The 24,908-nt window shown below is 37.0% G+C and overlaps 2 protein-coding genes and 1 non-coding gene across 3 annotated transcripts; 1 reads left to right on the top strand and 2 right to left on the bottom strand.

Annotated features, from left to right (window-relative positions):
- Positions 1-19,588, top strand: LOC111336221 (integrator complex subunit 6). The gene is made up of 19 exons (XM_022942277.2): positions 1-265; positions 351-428; positions 1,888-2,037; positions 2,123-2,212; positions 2,803-2,983; positions 3,267-3,404; positions 4,200-4,368; positions 4,983-5,214; positions 6,109-6,261; positions 7,271-7,406; positions 8,892-8,986; positions 9,201-9,314; positions 10,568-10,647; positions 14,034-14,126; positions 14,590-14,638; positions 14,736-14,862; positions 16,021-16,160; positions 17,171-17,882; positions 18,916-19,588. The coding sequence occupies exons 1-19, from the start codon at positions 155-157 to the stop codon at positions 19,116-19,118; spliced, it is 3,051 nt and encodes a 1,016-aa protein (XP_022798012.2). The 5' UTR covers positions 1-154; the 3' UTR covers positions 19,119-19,588.
- A 2,422-nt stretch (positions 19,589-22,010) lies between these two features.
- Positions 22,011-23,317, bottom strand: LOC111336440 (protein phosphatase 1 regulatory subunit 35). The gene is made up of 2 exons (XM_022942555.2): positions 22,989-23,317; positions 22,011-22,611 (listed from the first exon to the last, which is right to left on the bottom strand). Exons 1-2 carry the CDS (start codon positions 23,174-23,176, stop codon positions 22,152-22,154), a joined length of 648 nt encoding a protein of 215 aa, XP_022798290.2. The 5' UTR covers positions 23,177-23,317; the 3' UTR covers positions 22,011-22,151.
- A 195-nt stretch (positions 23,318-23,512) lies between these two features.
- Positions 23,513-23,586, bottom strand: Trnan-guu (transfer RNA asparagine (anticodon GUU)). Its single transcript has one exon. It is a non-coding gene; the product is annotated as a tRNA-Asn (tRNA).
- Between the last annotated feature and the right edge of the window lie 1,322 nt (positions 23,587-24,908).

Raw genomic sequence — 24,908 nt, 5'->3', positions numbered from 1 at the left:
CTACATCGTGGAGGCGCTTGAGCTGCGCCCCGAAGCAGCTCTGAGTGAGGGCGCCATAATGGGAAGGGAAAGAGTACCCCTTCGTTCTCGTAAACGAAGGAAGTTTCGATTCATTTAAACTCATAAATCCACGTATAAGAGTGGTATCGGAAACATGGTGATATTTGTTTTCGTTGTCGATACCTCTGCGTCTATGAACCAACGAACGTCTATTGGCACTACGTTGCTTGACGTCGCGAAAAATGCTGTGGAAACCTTTACAAAGGTAATTTATTAGCCCAATTTTCAATCTGAAGGTTTAGAACGGATGTTTGTTTATTTATTTGACCAGTAAAATTTGTCTCATTCAGCTTCGTCAACGAGATCAGGCGAGTAGAACTGATCGATATATGTTGGTGACGTTGGAGGAGCCGCCAGGAGCAATAAAGGTATGGCCCTATTGTGAGCTGCGATGAAGCTCCTATTTGCTGAGATTGTTCCTTAGTATTCTACCTCGGGAAGTCCGGTCACTGCTAAAAAATCGCCCAAAAAAGAAAATTTTTGTATAGCAAAGTGCATTTCTAGCCTTAAAAGGTTGTTGTTGTCAAATTGCAAGAATTTTGTTGTGTTTAGGAGTTTGTTTAGTCACGGTTACAACCCAAAAGGAATCATGGGTATTGTTTTGAAGTAATCTTTTTTCTAAATCTTACCGTATCGGCTGACATTCATTTTTATAGCCATCTTGACTTGCTGTCATTTTCCTACAATCAGTAAAATTTCTGTTATAACTCTCAAACAATTCATCAGAAGTTGTTATTGTCGATCACAGCTCCTTTCGGGGGAGGGGATGGGATAAAATTGTCACATCTTTGTGGCCATCTCTGTAATATTTTACTCAGTTTATGTGGAGTAATTTGCATTTCAAAATGGGATTTTTGTTGTGTTGTGTTTGGCCAAAATAGAAAACAGAGTGCTAATGAATCAGTTTTGAAATAATTATGTTCTAGCCTGTTTTGCTCTATTGTTGTTTATTATCCAACTACACTCGAGTACAAATAACGCCATAGACGAGTACAAATATCATGCGGTATTTGTACTTGTCTATTGTAGAGTACCGGTTAAACAGGTTTTCTCACATCGCGTAAGCGAAGAATTGGATTGTAGTTACGAAAGAAAAAAAGTAGTGGACAATTTGAATCATATTTCCGACGACGAAGAGTCAGAATGGCTGGCAAATATAGATCCAAGTTTATTAGATGAATCGAACAAAGAAAAACAGCTTGACAACCAGAAAATTTCTTCATTTAATGAGGAAAATAGAAACAGCAACACAATGTGCCAATTCCGTTCTGCTTTGCATATTTTTGTCACACACTCCTTGTAAATAAGTATCCACGAAATTCGCCCGCACTGAAATAACAGTTTGGCATGTTGGATAATAAATAACTTATTAGACGTTTTGTTGTGTAGTATCGCTGAATATTTTTACTCATTATATGTATTTTGACTCGCCCTACAGGCTCGTCAAAATACGGCACAACTCGTAATAATACTCAGCAATACTACACAACAAAAGGTCTAATAAGATATATATATATTACAGAGGCAACATTAGAGCCTAGCAACATGCATAAGATATTAGTTTGTTGAAATGCACAGTATAAACAGTTATAACCTTATAAATCCCTTTAAGTGTCTTGCATCAAATTTTTCCTGGCAATATCATCCCTGAATCACACATTAATGTCACAAAAATAAAGAAAATGATCATTAACTTAAGAGTTGTTTGCCCATTAATAAACAAATTCTCCTTGTCAGTAAGGCAGTTAGGAAATGTAAAGAGATGAGTAACGAGAATATGCAAAGTGGTGTTAAGGGTTGATGTAAAGATTCATTTCCTTTTACCAGGCTGGTTGGCGAGAAAACCAAGTCACATTTATGAGCGAACTGAGGAATCTACAAGCAAATGGTCTGTCTACTTTAGGAACTGCGCTGAAAGAAGCATTTGATCTTTTGAATTTGTATCGTCTCCACTCAGGAATAGATAATTATGGAATGGTAAGATGAACTGAAATTTGTATGAAAAGGTTTTTGAAATATAACTTAATCTTCTGATACTTTGAGTAAATCTTTGTTCTTGCAGGGTCGAAATCCATTTTTTGTAGAGCCAGCTATGGTTGTATGTATTACAGATGGAAGTAAACTTTCTTCTCAGAGTGGTGTTCAGGATGAGGTAATAAAAAATTGTTTTTCTTGGGGTCAATTTCAGGAAAAGGAAGTTGAAAGTAGATCAAATTATTGACCGAGTTGTTGGTTAGTGGCTGGCTGGATGGCTGATTAAATGTATTATTGGCTCAGATGTTACCAACCATATAGAATAGAGCCTTGTTAACTCAAACTCTTATGGGAAAAGAAAAGAATGGATTGACTAAGCAAGGGTTTCACTTTATCAGGATTGGTGTTGTAGTCATTTTGTACATGTAGTTTGTCTTATTATAAGTTAAGTTTTAGAAGTTATGCTGAATGTATTAGAATTTCATAATTGTTATCATGTTTGTATCCATCTGGTTTTGACACTTTGACATTTATTGGCCGACAATTTTGCTTAAGGTTTAAGTTATCAAGGTAAATTTTAACCAAGGGAAAGAAAAATGAGTTCAAGTCAAATTGAAGTCAGAGTTAATGGAGTTTGAATTAATTAGTTGATAGTAAATGACTAAAAAGAAAACAAGGCCAAATCCAGGGAAAATTGCCATTTGTTCAAATAAACAGGGAGTATTTTTTCATTGCTCATCTATGTATGGATGAATATTCTTTTTGTAGCTTCATTTGCCTATGCACACGACTTTACCAGGACACGAGTTAACAACAGAACCATTTCGTTGGGATCAGAGGTTGTTCTCAATCATACTTCGCATGGCTGGAACAAGGAGTTCAATGTTGGGAAAGATGGGAATGCAAAATATTGAACCTGCCATTGCTGCCATGTGTGATGTTACAGGAGGTACATTACTGTAGTTAACGTAGTTGTGAGATGATATTTTGGATTTTCTACATTGTTCTTTAAATTCTAGACTGACTTTGAATACTCAAGCTTATCAGTCACAGCAGAAGTTTTTGTCATGATCTAACACCAAATTCTCATCACTGATTTTCAAGGAAATGTGAAGCAGCCTCAGGGGAGAGTTAACTATCAGATTTTGGGGGTAAAAGGGTCAATCTGTAAGCCACTTACTGTGCTTCAAGTATAATTTTATACAAGTCGTGTGTTTGCATGTTTTTATCAGGACGATGTTACAAGGTCACCTCATCGAAGTCTCTGGGTCAAGCATTGGAATCTCTTGCACAGAAAGTACAGTGTGGAGTGGTGATGAACTTTGAGAAGATCGGAGGAGCCAATAATCTTCCCCCTCCACCCCCAGAAGGTACTAACAGTAGAACAAGAGTCTTTCAATTCTTCAAATATCAGAAATGGATCAAATACTAGTTGCGTTGAAAACAAAATCTCTGAAAGAAAGAAAGTAGAGGAGAATTGAAAGACAGAATCCAAACCCCTGAGGTTCAATTCACTTTGGGAACTCCGGTTTTTCCTTGTCCCACACTCATAACAAGATGCAAATAATAAGCTTTCCCAAGATCTCAGAACTTTCACTCTATGCAATCACTATTGGTTGATGTTCCTCCTTAGTTTTGTTTTATTTATCTTGCATTCATCATCATTGTAATATGAGTGAAAAATAAACATCAAACTGGTGAAAAAAATATGAGACCACAATGTACATGTTTACATTGTATGTATCCTATTCTCTTTTTTTTCTTTTTAGAAAAATATTTCATGAGGCATTTTTTTTTTGTGACTGGTGTTTCCTTTTTTTTTTTAAAATTGTCATTTAAACTCAAGTGCTAAATAATTAAAAAAAAAAATTGAATAAGTTGCAGTGACATAACCTACAGGTCATCCAGGAGTTTTGGGGTTTATACAAGAATAAGGAAGCCAGAGGCAAAGAGAGCTGTACCTGGGATGTGGGGAGAAACCCCAGCTAGATATCAGAGAGGGATTTGACATCAGTCTGCCCTTAGCCAAAATCTAGCCTCCAAACCACTCTAACATCCTCCTCTTACATCCTGCTTCATTTCCTTCCTTCACTTCGGTGAGCTGCACTCTTTATTTAATATCTGTTTTCTCTAACTTTGCTTTCTTTTGGTTGTTCAACTGTTAGTTGCAAAAAGCAACATGGTTGATGTGCGGGAGACTGACTCTCCAACTCCACCCCTACATAACCATGTGATGAATAATGTGGACCTCTCCAAGGAGGATGCAAAAGACAAGAACTCCCTTGGCAGTGAAGAGAACCATGGAACTGGAAAAATGGATGGGTCAACATCCAGGCAAGTTTTTCTAAGTAAAATTTCTATGTTGTCATGTGCATGTACAAGACTGTAGTTTGATTGTTTCAGAGCTCCATACACGTACAAGTACAATGAACTTGCACAGAAGCAGCAAGGTACCATACAATACAATTGTATTGTATGGAACCTTGTTGCAGAAAGTGATATGAATTTGGTCTCTGTGTTCATGTAGCCATGTGACATTAGTATAGATCATTCCTACTTTGATTAAATATCACATTAATGTCATTGAGGTCACCTGTTTAGATCCAGGATTGTTTGAAAGGTTTCTTTTTCAAGCAGTATTGATTGATAACTCCTGAAGGACAACCAATCCATCATTTTTTTAACTTCAATATCTTTAGATGTAGTCTGTGGAATATACATCTCAAGGAGTCTTGCAGACTATTATCCCATTTTGGGAGTTGCTATGTTTGCCTCATACATTCTGGATGAACCACAGTTAGCCAAAGTTCTTTCATCCCTGTTTTGTTTTGTTTTGTTGATTTTTGTTTTTGAATATTTGAACTTTACAGTTCATTTTCCAGACCTTTGTAAATATGTAATCTTCATAGAGTGTGAATTAACATTTCTTTATTTCTTTCCACCAACAGGAATCATGGAACTAACCATCTCTCTCCCCCACCCATGAACAACTTGTTGCCCGAGGACTCTCCTGGTGCCCTGGGGATGCCAAGATCAACCACAAGCTCCCCTGTCCCACCCAGTGTGCAATCAACTGCATGGATGAGTTGTCGCAGGATGATCTACATCAAGTCCTCTCCATCATCAGGGCACTGGCCTGTACCTGAATCTTTCTGGCCTGACCCATCCATGCAAACACTGGTGAGCATAATTTTACAGCACAGTATGACAACAAAATTTTCTGATTTTCATACCCTCATTTTGTATATATTTTCTTTCTTTTGTACTCAATTCTTAGTTTTTTCCAAGCTTGGTGTTAAAGCCTAGAGCTTGTACCTCCTAATGTAAATGTTATTTTTTTGTGCATTTCTACGGGTCAGTAGGATGACCGATGATAGTGTTCAGTAGAGACTCAAACTGCCTAGAGAATGTTAATTGTAAGATTGAAAAAAAAAAAAAAAAAAACTAGAGTGAAAGTTCAGATGGTGTTTCATAGTTGGTGATTAATTTTCTTCAGTCAATGGCAAGAGGCATACTTTGTGAAGGAAGTCCCTATGTGCTTCCTTAAGGTGTTTTATCTTTACCTTAAAGGGACTAGTTTGGATTCTCTACTTTCAACTTAAGCTGCAGTTTTTCCTTTAAAGTAGCTTCACATATGTGCAATCAGAGGGTGTTACATTTTTTTCTACATCAGTCAGAAGTAATCCTATATTTTCGTTATATCTCTATCACAAAATACATGTAGAAGACATGATAATTTGTTTGGATGATGAAATTCACCCTTCTTTGAGACTCTGACAGTATGTGTTTCTTAGTTTGAGTGTGGGGGTTGAGATGAAAACACCTGTCCAATTGCAGCTTCACCAGATGTGAAAATTATTCATATATGGCAGAAGGTTATTTGGGCAATGTTGCTCTATTTCTCAAACTAACAATAGAGACTTTTTTAATGTTATGTCTGCTGCACTCATCTTGTGGGGGTTATCACAAAACAATCCAGATTGCATGGTCTCATCTAACTCTTCTTGTGTGTGCTCTGTTGTACTGACAACCTTGAAGTGGTTCAATCATCCAAGTTATCATTTGTGTTTTCAGCCCTCAAGAGATGCCCACCCCAATGTGTTGTTTTCATGCAATAATTCTGAACCTTTGGTTCTCGATAACTTGCCTTTTGACAAATATGAGTTGGAGCCATCACCACTCACTCAATACATTTTAGAGAGGAAGTCACCGTCAACATGCTGGCTGGTAAGTTTTGGTTATTTTAATCCTGTGTTAACCTAAAGCTACCAAGATCTGATTGTTAATTCTCTCCTCTAGCTGCCTCACATTATTTTTGTTGTGAATAGGATATGAGAATTTGGTGTTACACTGTAGATCAAGATAACAATTTTTACCTGATAAGTTTGAGTATTCTCATTACCTATTTGTTTGATAATGTATGGTTATTTTAGGGAGAAGTTAGATGTCAATCACTTCTGGGAGTGAAAGGGTTAATGTAATTAACCCCTAAACCCAAAATCTAGACCTGGAACTGATTCTCTCCATAGTTTAGTTAATACCTTACATTTCATTTAACTGCAGTTCTAAGAATTTGGTTTTTAATCAAACCACATGTATACCCTTGAGTTGTTTTTTTTTTTTTTTTTTTTTTTTTTTCATCACCTTTCTGTTTGAATATAGCATAGGGGGATACAGGGGTTTCATTAAGGGCCGGGCACCGGCCAAATTGACCAGTTGTAAGGACGGTTTTGCCCGCCTGGTTTAACAATCTGGAGGAAGGTTTATCTTATAAAGAAGTTTAGTTCAAAAAAGTTTTGCCCCTCTGTGAAAACCAGTTGCCCTCCTGCTGAAAAAATTAATGAAACCCGTGGGGATATGAGGAGAAAACCTTTTAGATCATGCAAAATGGCTCCAACTTGCCCAAACGGCAAGGCAAAAAAATCAATTTTCTTTTTGCACCCTGGCTTTGAGTTTTATAAGTGCTTCAAGTTGTTATTCCCACCCAATAATCAGATGACATTCTGATAGCAACAACAGCTAAACAATATTGGGACTTTAGTCTTTGAGAATAGCAAGTACAAAGCCATGCATGCAGATTTTAAGACTCCAAGATTTGGCCTAGATTGTAGTGCTCTTCAGGAAAATGTTTTGATTTGATTTTTAACTTTGTTGTTGTAGTTAAATATCAGAATGGAATAGGTTACATTGTTGGTTTGCCATGTTTTTGACAATGAAAAATGTTTGTTGTTTTCAGACATTCATTCTTAACAGTTACAAGAAATCAGGTGAAGTGGGGTATCCCTTTGGTTATCTGAAGGCAAGCAGCAATCTTCAAACAGTGAATCTGTTTGTTATGCCCTACAATTTCCCAGTGTTGTTTCCCGTAATAGGTAAGAATATTAAATGTAGTTTGTTGAGATTTGGAATTGCTACTCACCTTAAAATTCTTTCTGATACTGTATGAAACATTCGCCTTCTTGTCATTGAATTATATCCTTTTGTACTGATGATAATAATACCATTATTTTGTCAGTGGTAGTTGTTTAGTGAAAATTGTTGCATCCGAAGTAATTGAACCGAGAATAGTGTCAGTTAAATTCTCAGCTTTTGTGTTTTATCAGGAATTTGAACTATTAAAAAACATTGTGTTCTTTTGACATGGGAAAAATTTGACAGGGTAGTTTAGTCTATTCTAGTTTTCTGTCTGTGATAAATGCTTGCAAATAAGAAAGGTCTCAAAAATTTGACAGAAGAGTGGGCAGTAAATGCATTCAGGAATTGTTTGTGACTAGTAGTAACCTCTTTTTTCACACTACTCGGGCAGTCAGAGGGCCAATAACTAAAATCAACCAATCAAAATGCTCTATTGCCAGTCCAATATTCTCTAAGTATTGGACCGGGCACGGTCCCGAATGATACCACACTTGTGTCCCTTTGAACTTCAGTTGTATAATAAATCTCTTATTAACCAAGCTTGCTCGGGACCGTACTGGAAGAATATCGGCCCTCGGTCTTTTTTGTATGGACCTCGCTGCGCTCGGTCCATACTGTTGAGACCTCAGGCCGATATTCTCCCAGTGCGGCCCTCGCGCTTGGTTAATAAGATACATGTAATAAGAGTAAGTCTTACCAGCTGGCTGCCACCTCTGCAGGAGGCTGACTCTCACAGCTTCTCCTTGCATATGATGGTCTTGTTGGCCAGTTACTGTACATCCTCTGCACCTTTTGAGGTTGGTTGGTATTTCTGTGTCCTGTAACTCATTGTTGATTTTCCAATTTCACTTTCCCTTGGCTCAAATTTTCTCTGAAAACCCAATTTTAACTATTCTGTTCCCATAAGTGACCAAGACATAATTTCTCCTAACAATCCCAACACAATATCAAGAAGACAAGTAATGAGAATAAAGAAAAATATCAACTAGGGGATTATTAGTCGATCAGATACAATATTCTTCAAAGAAACATCTGATCAGAAGAATTGTATGACAGGCAGCGAGGAGAACGATTAATGACGTCTCAGAAGTGAAAGGGTTAAGTAAAAATGTCTAACACAGCTGATTGATGTGTCCCAATTTTTAGTTGCAATTTTCCGAACATGACAACATTTATGAAAATGCAATACACTTAGCTAAATTTCCCAAAATAAGCATTCTTTCTTAAAATTCAACACCAGTATCAATAACTTGAACCCCCTCTAACTTGAACAAGGTTTTTGAAATGTCAGGAAATATTTTTGCCAAATGTAAAATTGCAAAGCTGTCCTGTTACGATTTAAAATAGTGATGGAGGTTGTTTCTTTTTCTTTTTTTTTTTTTTTTTCATTTCATATTTGTTTCTAGCATGTTAAAAGAAGGGTATATATATCTATCTTTCAGATGAACTAGTGAAAGTTCTGAAAATGAAACCAACTCCAAAATGGAAGGAGAAGTTCGAGAGCTACCTTTCGACAATGCCAAACTACTATGCTGGGGTGAGTGACAGGAATGACTCTTTTAAATTGTACTTCAACGTGATATTTCATGTTAAACATTTTTATGACTGTCTCATAAGAAAGCAAAATGTTGTTAATGGTGATATCATTTATGCACCTGTCCTTCAGTAGATCTTAAGTAACAACAATCAAAATACTAGTTCAATTCAGCCTATCATACAAATTTAAATGGACTTTAATTTTTTTTGTACAGCCTCTTCGCAATGCATTTCGTCGTATGGGAATCCCACCCTCATTTGTTCCAGATCACTTGGACTCTTTCTTAAGTTATACAGTGGTGAATTATCTAAAGAAAGTGAAACAACAGGTGAGGAGTGGGAGTTGAGAGAGGGAAGACTGGGGAAGAGGGGATGAGAAAATGTTAAGTCTGAAAAGAGCTTGCAGTGTAAGGAGCTAAATTGGACTTCTTGGAGCTTCCAGGGAAAGAAATTTTTTTATTGATGCACTGTAGTATTTGTAAACCATGGGAGTATTATCCTAGGATGTTGTAGTGTTTATACAAAGAGAATAAAAGCAGTAAATGGTGTTGTCTTTATCACTATGATTATCTGTTGTGTGAGGCACGGTAAAGGTTCGGTGACTGGGTTTTGACGTTTTCGACTGTGGCACTTTCATGGGCAACCTTCTTCATATCCAAAGATAAATGAATGGCAAGAGCCATGGGTTGCCAACTGTCAAATATCAAAGCCTGCCAAAAGAGGTCAAACAACATGTTGCCTCCAGAAATGGAGCCAGTTGCCTGCTATAACAACTTTTTTTTAACATGTAGCTTAGCTTCCAAACTTCTGTAATGCTATGCCATAGAAACGTCAGCAGTCAGCATATTCATTTCACATTAATTTTGTGCAAGCTTCATTTGTAATATTTGTGAACTGGCTTCCCATTGCCTACAATGATGAAAAATGTATATGAGAACTCTTTTAAAACCTCTTTTAAGAATAGGAAGATTGCATACCACACATTTTATTTTTTTCGGTTAAGGGCTTAAAAAAAACCACAAAATGAATAAGATGGTAGCTCAGAATGGGGAGTGTGGGTTTAATACAATTCTCATTAAATATGCAAAGGCCTTCATGATCACCTGTGCTTTTGTAATGGCTTAAGTCTTTGTTAAAAATTAAGGGATATAATTATAACATTTTGATATGCAGTATAAGCAGATGCATCATCTGCAAGCAGCTGGTTTTCTAAAAAATGGTATAATTATCTGTGTCATGGTTCTTTTTCAATTTCATCTTCTGTTGTCATTTTCTTTCCCATCCTTAGTTTTTTCCCTTTTAATTAACTGTATCATTAAAATTGCCTTTTTATCTTTTTCTATTACACAATTTGTTTTCAAGTTGAAGAAGTAGTTCTGTGCATTGCAAAAGCTGTCTCAATCCTTTAACTGTATCTGGAATATGTCAAAATTGTACTCAAGCCCTTATCAAAAAGTTTTTGTAAAATAAAGGATTAAGTTTTGAAGGACTTTCATTTTTGTATGATTTCTGTGGGAAGTAGTGTTGTTACTTGCACATTGTTTGAACTCTCTTAATAACATAGTTCTAATATTGTTTACAGAGTAAAATGGAGACAGAGAGACTGATCTCTCTAGTTGGAAAAAACCCTGCCAGGGAAAATGTTCCAAGACCGCTTTTAAGGTTGGTTATGATTTTATGAATATTGATAGCATACCGAAAGCATCAAACATGTGTGAATTTGTATTGTTTACATATCATGGGCCAACTCATATTTCAAAGATAACTTTAATTAAGTTTTGGGTATTTTTCAGTTCTGCATGTGACAGTAGTATTTTTTTTATTAGTAGAAACGTGTACTTATAGTTAGGTGGCCGAAATATGTCATCAATGGTTTTTTTTTTTTAATGAAAAGAAAATATGGCAGAAGCAAACTTTCACTTGTATCTATCTAAACCTGTAAAGGAGGTGAGTTTTGAAAGAAACTGTGGTGCTGTATTGGCAGGGGTAACAGGGTAATTTGGTTTTATCAACTTAGTTGAAATTGTAAATTTGCCCCCTAGTGAGTTTAAAAAGATGATGTTTCAAGTGTTAGCCTTTCATCAGAGTGAAATTCTTCTGATAATGATGATAGAATATCATTTCTCTGACAAGGAATAATGCTCGAAACATCAGCTTTTTCAACTCTTTACAGTGGCCAATTTACAATTGCAACTTAGTTGATAAAACCAAATTACTACCCTAAAAACCCTCAGATAAGCTGCACCTTTTTTCCAAAAATTGTCGCTAAAAATTGGGATGTGGCTTATCTGCAGGAACATCTGAAAAAGGTGGCTTATCACTTTGTCCAGTTTTTCATTTTCACGTCTGATCTAATGCCTGGTTACTAAGCTATAAATGTTCCACTCGCGTTCTTGTTGTAATGAAAAAATGTATGGAAAAACTTTGTTGAATGAAGAAACTCCTGTCAACAAATACCAGAAAAAGATCAATCATTTGTTAAAGTGCCCCTGAGACGAAAATTGACCATTTTATTTTGGCCTAAATTGTTTACACAATGTTGAATTGGATCAAGTTAAGACCCTTTTTGCCATTAAAAACTCAGAAAAAACCTTCGATGACCAATTTTTACTGCTTCAAAGTCATCCAAAAATTGTCCACCATTGCTGAAAACATGTTCCAGCCGAGCCCACTAAAACGTCATCATGACGTCAAAGGCTCAACAAACTTATGCTTTGCTTTGTTACAACTCTCTTTGTTCGCTGCACAGAGAATCACACATATTACTTTTTTGAGAACTGTTTCGTTGTCAGTCGGGAAATGTCGACTTTTTCAGTTGATGAATTGTCCCAGAAATCATCTGAAGCTTCTGTGGATAGTTTTGCGCTGACAAACAATGAATTTTTGCCCTGCGAATAAAGATAAACAAAGAATGGCACAGATTCCCCATGTGGCTTTTGTGGTCGCATCGCTTTAGCGGCTTTGAACTGTATTTTTGCTTGTCGTAAGGAATTTTCCTTTTTTGTAAGAAATGATCGGGTGATTAGTAAAAATAGTTTTGGGCAATGGCTAATTGTGTATCGGAAGGCGGATATTGGGAGTTTGTGAAAGCCATTTCTAACCCATCAATGTGTTTTCCCCGATGCATTTGGTCAATGATCTCATTAACCCTTTCCTACTTGTTTTTTACCATCGGTGCTTTGTGAGGTTTGAAGTGAACTCTGTTGTTGAGTTGCACTTTGGCCTCTTTTGTTTTTTCTGTCTTATTCATGATGACTATTGTTGTGTTGCTTCGGTGAGGTTTAAAGCAGAGTTTGTTTCAACTCTTTTAGAGCCGTGACCTCATTACGTTACAAAGTACAGTCTCCAAGTAGCGTTATGACAATTTTCCAAGTAGCTCTGGAGGGCAATAGAAGACTGAACCGGTGGCATTCAGTTTGATATGAAACAGAAGTAGTTCTTTGTTTTGTCTGTGAAAGGTGTAACGGAGGCGCATTGGTCTTGCGAATAAATCTCACAAAAGTTGGCCTGATTTTAAATTCGTTTGTCATGGGCGTTGGGATGAATTTGAGACCCTTTAATAGCAAGCTGACTTGGCTGTCAGATGGTTGATAGTTTGACATGTTTTTAAGGAAATTTTCATTTTCTTGGTTTTTTGGCTGCAAGCCTACATTTTAAAGTGTTTTTACGCTCTGTGTCTGAAGCTGTTTGTTCTGCTTTCGCTGATATTAAAGCCAGCTTTTTTTAGAATCAAAGCACACAATTATATTTTTCATCTCTTTTGTATAAAAGTGAGCTCTTTGAGGTTAGAAATCTCAATCCTCAATTCGGCTATTTTATCATTCTTATTTACAATGTTCACGGAGTACATACATATACATACATACATACACTTTATTGATGCTCCCTAAGTGGGCTTTTCAGCTCAATAGAAAAAAAAAAAAAAAAAAAAATACAAATATATAAATTAATTGAGAATGTAAATACAATAATATTATAATTACAAAATATATATCAATAATATAATATATCAACTTAATAAAACATTTGCAAGATGACGTCTAAAATTCCTGGGGCATTTTAAGGACTTTCCTTTGTGTAAGGTTTTATGCCAGAGAGTTGTTAAAGGTGGATATTGATCAGCTCATATGTAAAGGTGACAAAATCCGTGGAGGTTCACAGACTTCGCTTTCCGGCATCGAGATCGCACTGAGGACAGTTTTTCTTGTCCCTTCTCTTATTGAACGGTAGGCACTGAACCCGACAGAATTTTTCGCCTAGGTCCTTCAAAGAACACAGATCTCTCAAAACAGTCCTCCGAGAAGTGTTCGGAGTAGATCACAAATATTTCTGTAGGATTGAAGTTTACTCGGTGAGGTCGCACAAATCGCATCCGTTTTTCCCACTCTGATCTATTTGCAAGGCTCTGATGCAGAGAAATACCTGCAGCATAGTCTGCACGATTACTTCAGCTTTGATTAAGCATCGATGCGCAGTCATTTTTATTTAGTTTTTGTAAGAATAGAGTAAAGCACTCTGTTGTGTTTGCTTGACATTTTGCCATGTGAGATTTTCACGTTGAGCCTTTGACGTCACTTCCTCTGAGTCCTGCGGTCAACTTCCGGAACATGATCAAATAATGGTGGACGCGAAATCGTGAATTTAACGGCCAGAAAAAAGATATTTCTGGTGCTCGGTCTAAACTGAAATTTGGCGGAGTAGGTGAAGGAGACACACTGAACACGAAAATGGAAAAAAAATGATGTACGAAAATTTTGATCTTAGGGGCACTTTAAAGTTGATAGAAATGATTATCTTACACTGCTAAAATTGTGGGTAAGACTGAAGTATTTTCCATTGCAATGTTAATAGTGAGTTTACGTTCTATGAAAAGTGGATAAGAAGACTTCTCAAGACTTGACTTTGTATTTCTTTTGATTTCTTTCAAACAAACTTTAATTTTCCCAAAATTCAAGCTGCTAAATTTAGGGTGCAGCTTATTTGCAGGTTTTTACATTACATCTAAACACACACTAGCATGTTATGATTTGCATGTTTATATCTTTCAGTGTGCGGACACCCCAGTTACCTAAAGCCAAAAAACAAGACTTTCATGCATTATTACACAACAGAAATTTTTCTGATGCTGATAGAATATCAAGGTAAGTTACCACGATTATTAGCAGAGTGAGTCATGGTTCAATTTTAGTGACAGCATTGTGACCTTAAAAGGTTTGGTGTTGTCATGGCAACCTTCCTCATTCCCAAAGGTAATCAATGCTAGCGCTGTTCAAACAACATGTTGCCTCTGGAAGTAGAGCTAGGTAGCCTGCGATAATAACACAATTTTTAAAGTCAAAACAAGGTTGCTAAACTTCTGTCACACCTCACTCAACTAAAACTTTTAGCTTTGTTTTTATACTAAACTACTTTTGATGGTTCCCAAAGAGGTTCTTAGTAAAATCACTTCCATCCCAAACCATTTTAGAGTAGCAGTGTGATTTGCAAGTGGTTACTGGTGCACTGGTCAGGAAAATGAGGATAGAAAATCAGAATCTTATCTGTTTGAACCCAAAGGGAACTGAAAGAAGTTATATTCTAATACATGCATTTTCCTATTTTTAGCGAGACTGACATCAGCATTCCCAGTGCCTCGCTACATAACGTCAAACAGGTTTGTATAGATTTGAAAAATTGAAAATATTTGCTGATGATAATTGTTCATTAATTAGCAGCATTTCTTAATTTGATATATTTTCCGGTGTATTTAGAGCGTCAGAACCCAGAGCTACAAGAATCCCTTTGATATTTCAAGACAAGAACTATTAGATCAAGTATCACGGATGAGAATAAACTTTTTCCACACAGCAGCAACATCAACAAGACTACAAGATGAAGGTTTCTAATCACCTCTTTTTCACTTGTTGCAGTAATGAAAGCATTTTATTCTTTTTGCTTCAAGTGTCATCACCTGTAACAGCCTTGTCTTCAATCCCCACTGTAGCACAGGTTTTGATTTAAACAGAAAGCCCCTTTACTCTAGGGTATATTAGTCTCCATCAAAAACATGATTAGTATATGATACAGTTCTAGGGTTTTTACTGGCTTAACCACATGGTAGGCTTAGGCTTGGTGTCATTAAATGTCTCAGGGTCAAGCTAGTTAAAAATGTTCTCCATGGCCAGTTTATCACCATAATTATTAAAGAGGGTTCTAAACTTCAATAGGGACCTTAAGCAACCACGACGGCAACGGCGACGGCAACGAGGATGTGGAAAAACAAGAGATCTAATTGGCAGAACAATAGCTTAGCACGTGCATTTTGAAATTTTGTACATTTCTTAGCCGTCCTATGCAAAACAACAATGGGAAATCACCAAAATTTGCATCGTCTGCAAACCGAAACCGCGGCGGCAAATTATTTTAATTTACATTTGGAACTCAATGCTACTTTTATGCGTTATGTTGAGTTTGAGGTCTGGCGCCCTATGAGACGGCAACGCATGCAGCCATTTTCGAAATTCTAACTAAAAGTAGAAACTCATTTTTTAATCGACGTCTTCCGTGCTGTTGCCGTCCTGACTGCTTAAAGTCCCTATTATTAGGGGACCCGTGTAAATCTCAATGCTGATACCCAAAAGTAGCATCATGATATACAAATTTCTTCCTAACCAAGCCTGAGAGCTTTACTGGGGAATTTTGGCTCAAAGTCCTTGCAGAGCGCAGCTACATTTGGGTCTGTACAAAAACAAGCAAGAACTAATTTTCCCCAGTACAGCTCAAGCAAGCTAGGTTAGTAAGAAGTTTATTACATGGCAATCAGACTAAACTTTTTTATCTTTTATTTACTGGCTTTTGCAAACCAAAAGACACTGCTTATGATGGTTTATGTAGAAGTGGTCTATATGACAAAATGCTGACAAAGTAAGAACCAATCAGAACACTCAGATTTACCTCATGACTACCTTGCCTTATAATAAATAGTAAGATAATTTTCTACATTATGAACTAAATTGGGAATCAGATCAAAATGCTTCCTTGACCATATTCCAACAGATGCTCGCCACAGTGTTGCAATTGCAGAAATGGGAAATTATCAAGAAGTGCTGAGGCAGATGAGTCCTCTACGTGAAGTTGATCCAGGACAAAACAGGGTGCACATGTTTGGAAACCCTTTTAAGCTGGCTAAAGATCAGGTAAAAGTAACTTGCAGCTTCAAAATTAGGAATAGTAATCCAAAGATAATATTTTTTTAAAATGAGAAATTTAATTAGGTTTGTCAATCCAGTAGTTGTAAGCTCTTCAAGTACATGTACTAAAAAAGAACTCCTTTCCAAATGATATCTAGTTAAAACTGAATTTTTCAACTCCACATTTTTCTAATCCTCAAAAAAACAAACCAAACAAAATGGACGAACATCTGCAAACAGATAATATTACTTCTATTTTTTATAAATTTGTTTTAATCCACAAATGACCCATAAGTGGCCTGTAGGACACTTATCACATGTAGAAGTATGTAGAGTGATAAAAACATAGAGGCATGGTAGCTAAATTGTATGTAGCATTCCAGGGGATCATATTGTTTCTATGTAACAAAGAGATTCTGTGGTGCTGAGCTTCTATTCAGTAGTAGATCACAAATGAAATGTGAGATGGAAAGTGGCATACAAGGTGAGGCAGATGAATAAAGGCTGAAAGTTTCTAAAGAAACTGTGGTGCTGCGTTGGTGGGGGTAACAAGATAATTGGTTATATCAACTAAGTTGAAATTGTAAATTGGCCACCGTAACGAATAAAAAAGCTGACGTTTCGAGTGTTAGCCCTTTGTCAGAGCTCTGATGTAACCAATTATAAGGTGAAGCAGAGTGTGGCACTTATGTCCTTAACACTTGTTGTTGTCTTTTATGATCTACAACTGTACAGACCCATGGCAACGTGAAATCTATTTGTTTCATATTTTATAGTTTCACTTTCACTTGCAACACACAACCAATTATGACATTTTGTTTTCAATAATCCTTTTTAAACACATTTTTTGATGCCATAATGTGTTTATTAAACTATTTATCCTTATCTTAATTTAAAAAAGACAATTGTTGTTATTGCTAACAGCATCCATGTATATGTCATCCAATAGATCATAAAATAATAATAACCAATCAAAGTGTGTGTATAATTTATTTCTTGTTGTTGATGTTTTCCAGCGAGTCATGGTTGATGAGGCAGATGTTAATGAAGCAATGGCTGGTCCTCCATCTCGTAAGAGACCTCCTATTGATAACAGACCTGGATCTCCAAAGGACAGAAAGAGACAACAGGAGACACCTCCAGTGAGGTGGCCCAATAAAGCAACACAAAATGGAGGAAATTCGTTAATATCCCCTGTGAACAACAAAGTAACTTCTGACAAAAACTTAATTTCTCAGGATGGAAAAATGAACAATGTCTTTTCTGGCGGACACCATGGAATGAAACGGAAATTGAGTGAAGGAAATGACAGAGTACACAAGTCGCTTAAGTCTTCAAAAGGTTTGATGAAACCACAACTTGCCAGACTACAACAGCAACACAGTAAAGGAAAGTTAAATAAGAAACTTCAACCTTTATCAAAGACTGATGCAAATAATTCTTCCAAGAATGATTTTGTTTCCTCAATTTTAAAGGAAGCTGTGACTTCACCAACTAGAACGTTCTCAGGCCAAGGGCGGCCAGTTATGAATTCAAGTGAAGGCACGCTGGATAAAAATAAACTTACAAACTCAGAAGCGGCAGAAGTGCTTGCTGATGAAGTTGTGAAAGAACAACCCAAGGGCCCATCTCCAAGGCTGCTTAAAAAGCAACTTGCACGGGAAGCCTTTGAAGAAAATAGGCTAATACGAAACAGTGTTTTTAAGGAAATCAGAAGACCAGAGATAAGTAAGTGTTCTGGTGTCCTGTCTATTTGTTTGTGTATTTGTGCATCTGTCCCAATCTATCTCCTTTATTTGTTTGAGCTGGTTGAATTATGGCAGCTATTTGCTGATGTGGACCTGCTATTTTCCTACCCACCCCACCCTAGGGCAGGACATCCATCACACAGTAATCTCGTGTGTGGGAAATTAATGTCTCCTACCCCAGCCCTGCAGGAGACGGGACCTCCATTTATTCATCCCTATCCGAGAAGACTACAATATCTACCCATTTCTTAATGTTATAGAAGGGTAGCAAATTCTTCTCAATCATTTTAAGACCTTGAGTGTTGGTCGGGCTGGGGCTCGAACCCATGACCTCCCGTGCAACAGTCCAGCACACTATCCATTGGGCTAACTGGCCGGCGGTCAGACTATCTTCTTGTCTGAATCATTGAAGGTTTAGGCCCACTCAGATTGGTGCTGGCGAAGATTAATCTTGTCTTCAAAATCTGTGTAATGATGCACCTTCTTGTTTTATAATGGCTAGCTCAGTAAGTGGAAAGAACAGGCAATATCTTTGAAGAGGTGGAAGGAGTTTGTTAAATTTGTTTTAAATAAGTGATTTTGGAATGCCAGCACCATACTTATCCTAAAAAATATATATCTTTTTCCTTTCAATTTGGATTTTAATCTTCATCAAAATGTACTATACCAATGAGTTTGCTTTAAGTTAAAAGGCAAGTCTAACTTTTTGTCAATAAAATTACCATACGAAATTCCAGTAGAATCGTATTGATCAGGAAAGAAAGTGAAATGAAATCTTTCAAAGTTAATTTTTAAATGTTTGAACCCAGGTTGTTTTGTATGCAGCACAACTTTTGTGATACCAAGTCACTCAGAATAACTCAACTTGAATATAACCTTGTGATAGCAGGGAGTTTAAATGGGAAATTTCAGTTTAAAAAAAGGCAGAGTTTTTGTAATGTTACATGGCTATGTGGCAGACTTTTGTGCCCTCACACTCTAAGCAGTGACCTATTTTTCCATAATCTCTACAGGTGATGAAGACATATTGGATCATGTTTCGAACCTAAAAGGATCACCTGAAGTGCAGGGCTCATTTGTACGAGAAATTATTGACGAGGCAACCCTCTTCAAGAAGAAATCGTTGATTGAAAAGCTTTTTTCTCACCTCAGTAGCTTACAAGAGAGAGACTCTCCCAAATCCGATGAAATTGAACTTTCAGAGAAAAAAAGATAGCACATGATTTACACTACCAAATTGGGAGTGTTGAAAACTGCTTTCATTGTCTCCGGTCATATTTTGCTGATGAAACTGACAAAAGCACTTAGTGAGTTGCATCAACTCATTTTATAACTGTAAATTATTTCTTGCTTAAAGCAACAATGGTAGTGAGGTCAGTCACAATTTTCCAGTTTCTCTCTCGCATAATTCTAGCACCACTTTAGTCACTTGGGTGAATAATTGCATAAAACTGAAATTTGTTTCTAAAAGAAGTTGGATCACAGATTCCTAAATGTCATGCTGTGACTTGATGCTAAGCTGCATATTTGGAAGTTGTGTCGTGCTAGTTGTACATATATCAGCATGTCTCCCTTTGGATTTGTACTTCATGGAATTTTGATAACTACAATTTTTTCCCCCTTTGGTAGAGTCATTCAAGACCATAATGTTATTACTGTCAGAAAATAAAGCAAACATTTAGTAAACCTTGTCACTTACCTCCTTACACATTTTCGCAAATGCAGTCAAACCCAACTCAGTTGTTTAACATTTTACCTCCCAGACTCTCTTTCCTAATTCTCCATTCTATGTGGAGATGGGGCAGGATTTATAATCTGTGTATAGTTTGTGTTACATCTTGTCAACCATTAATTCCCTGTCAATATTTTCATTTGCAAATTTTTAAGTGAGGACAGTCAGAATGGAACACCATAGTGTGTTGGAGGGAGGTGGCTTTCAATTGCCTGCTTTTAAACACTGTGACATCTTAGAGGGACTAGTAACTAATTTCTCTAAAACATCACAGGGAATATACAAAATGATCAGTAGTTAAAGTAGCTCTCAATTGTGAAATTCTCCTTGTTAGCGCTCTTAGAAATGTTTAGAGGCCAGTATGGAGAATATGCAGGCTGGTGTTAGGGTGTAATTGGTTATCTGATGATCTTTCTCCCAAATGGCATTTGAATTCTGAGTGATTTGATGATTAGTTTTGAAAATCTAAGACACAGTCAACCGAAGTGGTAAAGTAAACTAGTCAAAGAGAACAATTACAGAGCCCCCTTGCTTTGAAATGTGATCATATTTTTGTTCGTAGATATGTCTTGTTTCCTAAAGCTTCACTTTTTGAAAACTGTTTGGTTTGCAGAACAAATGACGTCAGCAAACAAATATCTGAGCACATTCATTTCTGTGCCAAATGAAATGAGGCCATTGATTCTACTATATGAATGATTTCAGTTCAAGATTGGTCTTTCTTTGTATGGAGATAACTTTCTGTTTAGAAGTTTCCAGTTTTGTTGCTATTTTGGAAAGGGTTACTTTCCTAACATAAGATAACCCAGAGTGCTTGCCACTAGTGGGATCAACCAGGTGACCAATTTATTCATAGAGTGAATATTGTTTTCCATTAATAACTCAGAATAACAGACAAGATCAAACAGGATACAAATGCTATTCACTTTTCTGGTGGAATATTCACAAAAATTATGGAAAGCACTTAGAGAGAAAAAGGTCCTGGGCTTTTTAAACTTGTGATCTGGTTGCTGGCCAAGTTCCAAGTCCTGGCCTTTTTACTTTGGCAACACCAAGGAAACAACTTTCTACCTTTCCATATACATCCCACTCTCTGTTGAATAATTTGTTGAGGATAGAAAACATGAAGGTCATTTTTCAAATCTATTCATACACAAGCTTTTTTGTAAGGGCCCTTCGCATAGTGTTAGTCTGCAGCCACTGAGAAGTTATGTACTGGTACATAATTTATGACCCTTTGTTCCAATACAGTGACTTCTACTAACAGGAGAGAAAACTTTCCATCATACTAACAAGACAGCATTTACACTCAGTTGGCATGCTGCTTCCACTTAGGGTCATAATAATAGGCATAATGCTTTACTCAGAGAATCAAGTATAATGTTGGCATAGTGATTAAACTTCCTATAACATTACTTTGATGATAAAGTTCAACTATAGACAATTCTGTAGCCCGAGTTATGCCAATAGTGAGCCTTCTTTTCTTTCCTGCAGTAAAATATATTGGATATATCAACAAAGTTGAAATGGTAAATTGGCCACCGCAACGATTACAAAAGCTGACGTTTCGAGCGTTAGCCCTTCGTCGGAGCGAATAGAGGAATTGTGGGTTGTGTGTGCTTTTACAGGCAGAAAATGGAGCTACGGTATTGGTGGGAACATGGCAACGAGAAGAACACGAACAAATTAGTGGAATGAAAAACGTCCGTTGATCCCTGTTGGATTTAGACTGCCGGTTTGAAAGATGAGGTTTTTTTCAAGAGTTTTACGGCTTTCCGTGCTACCTAAGTGTAAGGAAAGACCGCAGATTGCCATATGTTGCTTAGAATGATTAGGTAAATTAAAGTGTCTAGCGACTGGTTTCGATGTGTCCTTGTCATTCTTTTCCTAGTCTCCTGCCTGTTTCGCCGATGTATATCCACAGGTGACCCAGACAAGCGACGAGTTTGGTTGTTCATTCGAAATATAAAGGAATGTATGGGAGAATATTGAAGAGTCTTATCATCGTAAACTTATATCATGAAATGTCTGAGCTAAAGCTCAAAGTAAATGTACTCTAAATGGCGAATTTCAGCGATTTGGTGGGTTCTTCGTCGATTGTTACTATACGTTATAAGAAGTTAATTACGATAATAAGACTCTTCAATATTCTCCCATACATTCCTTTATATTTCGAATAAACAACCAGACTCGTCGCTTGTCTGGGCTACCTGTGGTATATTTTTTTGCAATAAGTGCAAGTTATGCAGTAAAATGTTGTATTCTTAACTTTAGTAAGCCGTTTACTCCTTTCAAGGCTTACTTTCGGCAATAGAAACGGGGGGGAGAGGTTGATGGGAAAAGCTATAATATTTAGAATTATGAAATTGCACATAATGAAAAATTTTATGAAAAATTTTATGAATAATTTCTGGCATAATTCCAGGTGTCTTGAATAATACTAAAATTTTCTAGCATAATTTATTCAACCCAAGTATTCATAACAATTCTGTTTGAGAGTATTCTTTACTAGGCACATCATTGGGGATACTGTTCCTGCCAGCTCTTAAGATGTTCATACAAGTCAAAAACATGAGATATTGGAGCTGCTGATGGTTCTGGCAATGGTTCTTCTATATAAAACAGATCATAACCAAAATGTGCCATCTGAGTTTCAAACTCCTCAGAAAAAAAGGCCATTATGTCTGGCTCTTGCAGAGGAGGCGTGTTTGTCTTTGCACTGCTCCGTGCCCTGAGATGCGCATGCTCGACAAATGCATCTTCGGCATCGACATTAAGAGAAACCAAATCACAGTATACACTATTTCCTTTCTTTACATTGACAGCTCGAGCCACCTTTTCACAAAGGTTTGATCTGGTGATCTCAGATTGTTTAAGTTCCTCAGCTACTGCCTCGGCAGGATCAAACTGCTCTCTTTGGAGAGCAAGTAGTTTCTTGTTCACTCGTTTTGTGGAGTTCATAGATGGCTGAGCAAGACTGCAAGCACAAAACAAAAGAGGATGAAAGTTACTTTAACCCCTTAGACCCTATGAATGACCAGCGTCCAATTTCTCCTTACAATATCACTCCTAAAGCAAACATTAAGGTCACGAGAACAAAGAGAATGATCAATGACTAATTATAAAAATCTCACTCTTGATTGTTAAACAAATTCTCCTGGTCAGCTTTTTAGGAAATGTATAGACAAAAGTATGGAGAATGTGCATACTGATGTTTGGGTGTAAAGGATTAAAAGTACATGCAATTATAAAACCATATCTTCACTTTTTGGGTCAAGCTAGGCTAGGCTAAGACATCAAAATAACAGCTTACGATATTTTCACAGTGTAAAACTATAGATCAATTTTACCTACCTTGCATGAATCTCTTTCGATTCGCCTGTATCATTTTCAGAGGAAACTAATGGAAAATGCCAATTTTTATTTTGTTTAAGTCCGATTGCCTTCTTCTCCGGAGTGAGATCTAACAAAGGACTAGTATGTAGAGCGGTTGGAAGGTGCAAAGCAGGCTTTGGAGGGACTCGAATACCGTCAGAATCCATCAGACGATGCAAATTTTTGGAATTTTACGTCTCAAATTGGATAGCCAACCGAAAAGAAATTGTTCTCAGCTTTCCCAAAAAGAAATATTCTTTGTTCGACGTAATGCAGTGAAGTCGCCATTTTGAATGTACGCGGATATTTACACACAAAATAACCGCGCAAATATAACTCCGCTGACCTAATGACAGCGGTAACAAACGAAAAGCCATTGAAAGCTAATTTTTACTCTTCTGTATTCAATAATTTCAAACAAATCTGCTGTTACTCCAGTTGCTCTTGCCACGATAATGTGAAAAAGATCCCAGAATGTGAGATAAATAAGGAAAAAAAAATTACGTCCCCGGGTGGGCTTGAACCACCAACCTTTCGGTTAACAGCCGAACGCGCTAACCGATTGCGCCACGGAGACAGAGACGACTTCATTAAGAATTCCTTGGCTATATAAATATTTTCTCTACTTTGCACTGTCTTGCGTGCGCTGGCCAGAATAACAAGGATTTGGAAAAAGAACGTAACAAATCTCGAAGTGTGATACATCCGTGAAAGTTAACTGTTGTATTGCTGATTTTGAGCAACTAAGTGAGTTATTTAGACTTTCACAATTTTGGTATCCTTTTCCGTCTGGTTCAGCCGCGAGTTGATCAGATTTCATTTATAGAATGAATATTTCGATTATCTCGGACAGTATTTAAATTCCGTGACCTTCAATTCAAACTAGTAGTGACGGAGAAACAGTTTCCCATTTGAATGGTAAACATCACGCGCTGCTTCGATGGAGAACAATAAAAAAATTATTTTAGAGCTTAAAATGAACTCTCGCAAACCTCGAACTGTTGCTCCAGTTACTTGACAAAAATCAAACTGTCCTCTCAAGAAACGAAAAGAAACTAATATATAGATTTAGCCAAGCCTAAAAGTGGAGCTCCCAAGTTCGTAATAGTAACGATAACATAAAAGATGTGAATTTGCGAAGACTCGCCTGAGACACCCCTCCATTTGTTTTAATACAATTACAATTTACATTTACAATTTATCACTTACAGAGCGCTATTTACAATGACAGATCAACAGCGCTTTACAATCAATCCTAACCCGCCCATCCCACCCCAGGGGAGGACATCCATCACACAGTAATCTCGTGCGTGGGAAATTAACGTCTCCTACCCCTAACCCTGTAGGAGACGGGACCTCCATTTATTCGTCCCTATCCGAGAAGACTAGAATATGTAACCATTTCTTGATGTTCTAGAAAGGAAGCATATTCTTCTCAATTATTTTAAGACCTTGAGTGTTGGTCCGGCAGGGGCTAGTTGATAGCTAGTCTCCCCTACCCTACCCGTGCAATCTGAAGGCACGTATGTACGTACGTACATGCGCTCAGTCAGTCACATAACAACCAAAAGAAAAGAGGTTGCGCGAAGCGCGCGTGGGAACCCCGCTAAAAATGCTTTTCACGTGCAAAATTAAATTGTTCAGTTTTCCTGTCATGTAATCTACGTTTTGTTTTTCCAATGCAAAAATCCGGGCAGTTCCAAATGTCAAAGTTTTTTTATAAGGCTAGTTGTTGGGACTGCCCGGCTTTTTACATTGGAAAAACAAAAATTAAATTGCTTGTGACAAATAGGGTTTTACGATACCTGTGCTTCTAGCTAAGAAAATTGCGTAACTTTTGAAATTTCAACAATGATCGTTATTCATAAAATCACCTGAAAACTGAATACTTAAAAAATA

The sequence above is a fragment of the Stylophora pistillata genome, chromosome 7 (assembly GCF_964205215.1).
Source record: "Stylophora pistillata chromosome 7, jaStyPist1.2, whole genome shotgun sequence".
Classification (NCBI taxonomy): domain Eukaryota; kingdom Metazoa; phylum Cnidaria; class Anthozoa; order Scleractinia; family Pocilloporidae; genus Stylophora; species Stylophora pistillata.
Note: the sequence above shows the minus strand (reverse complement) of the source record. Positions and strands in the feature narration are given on the sequence as shown.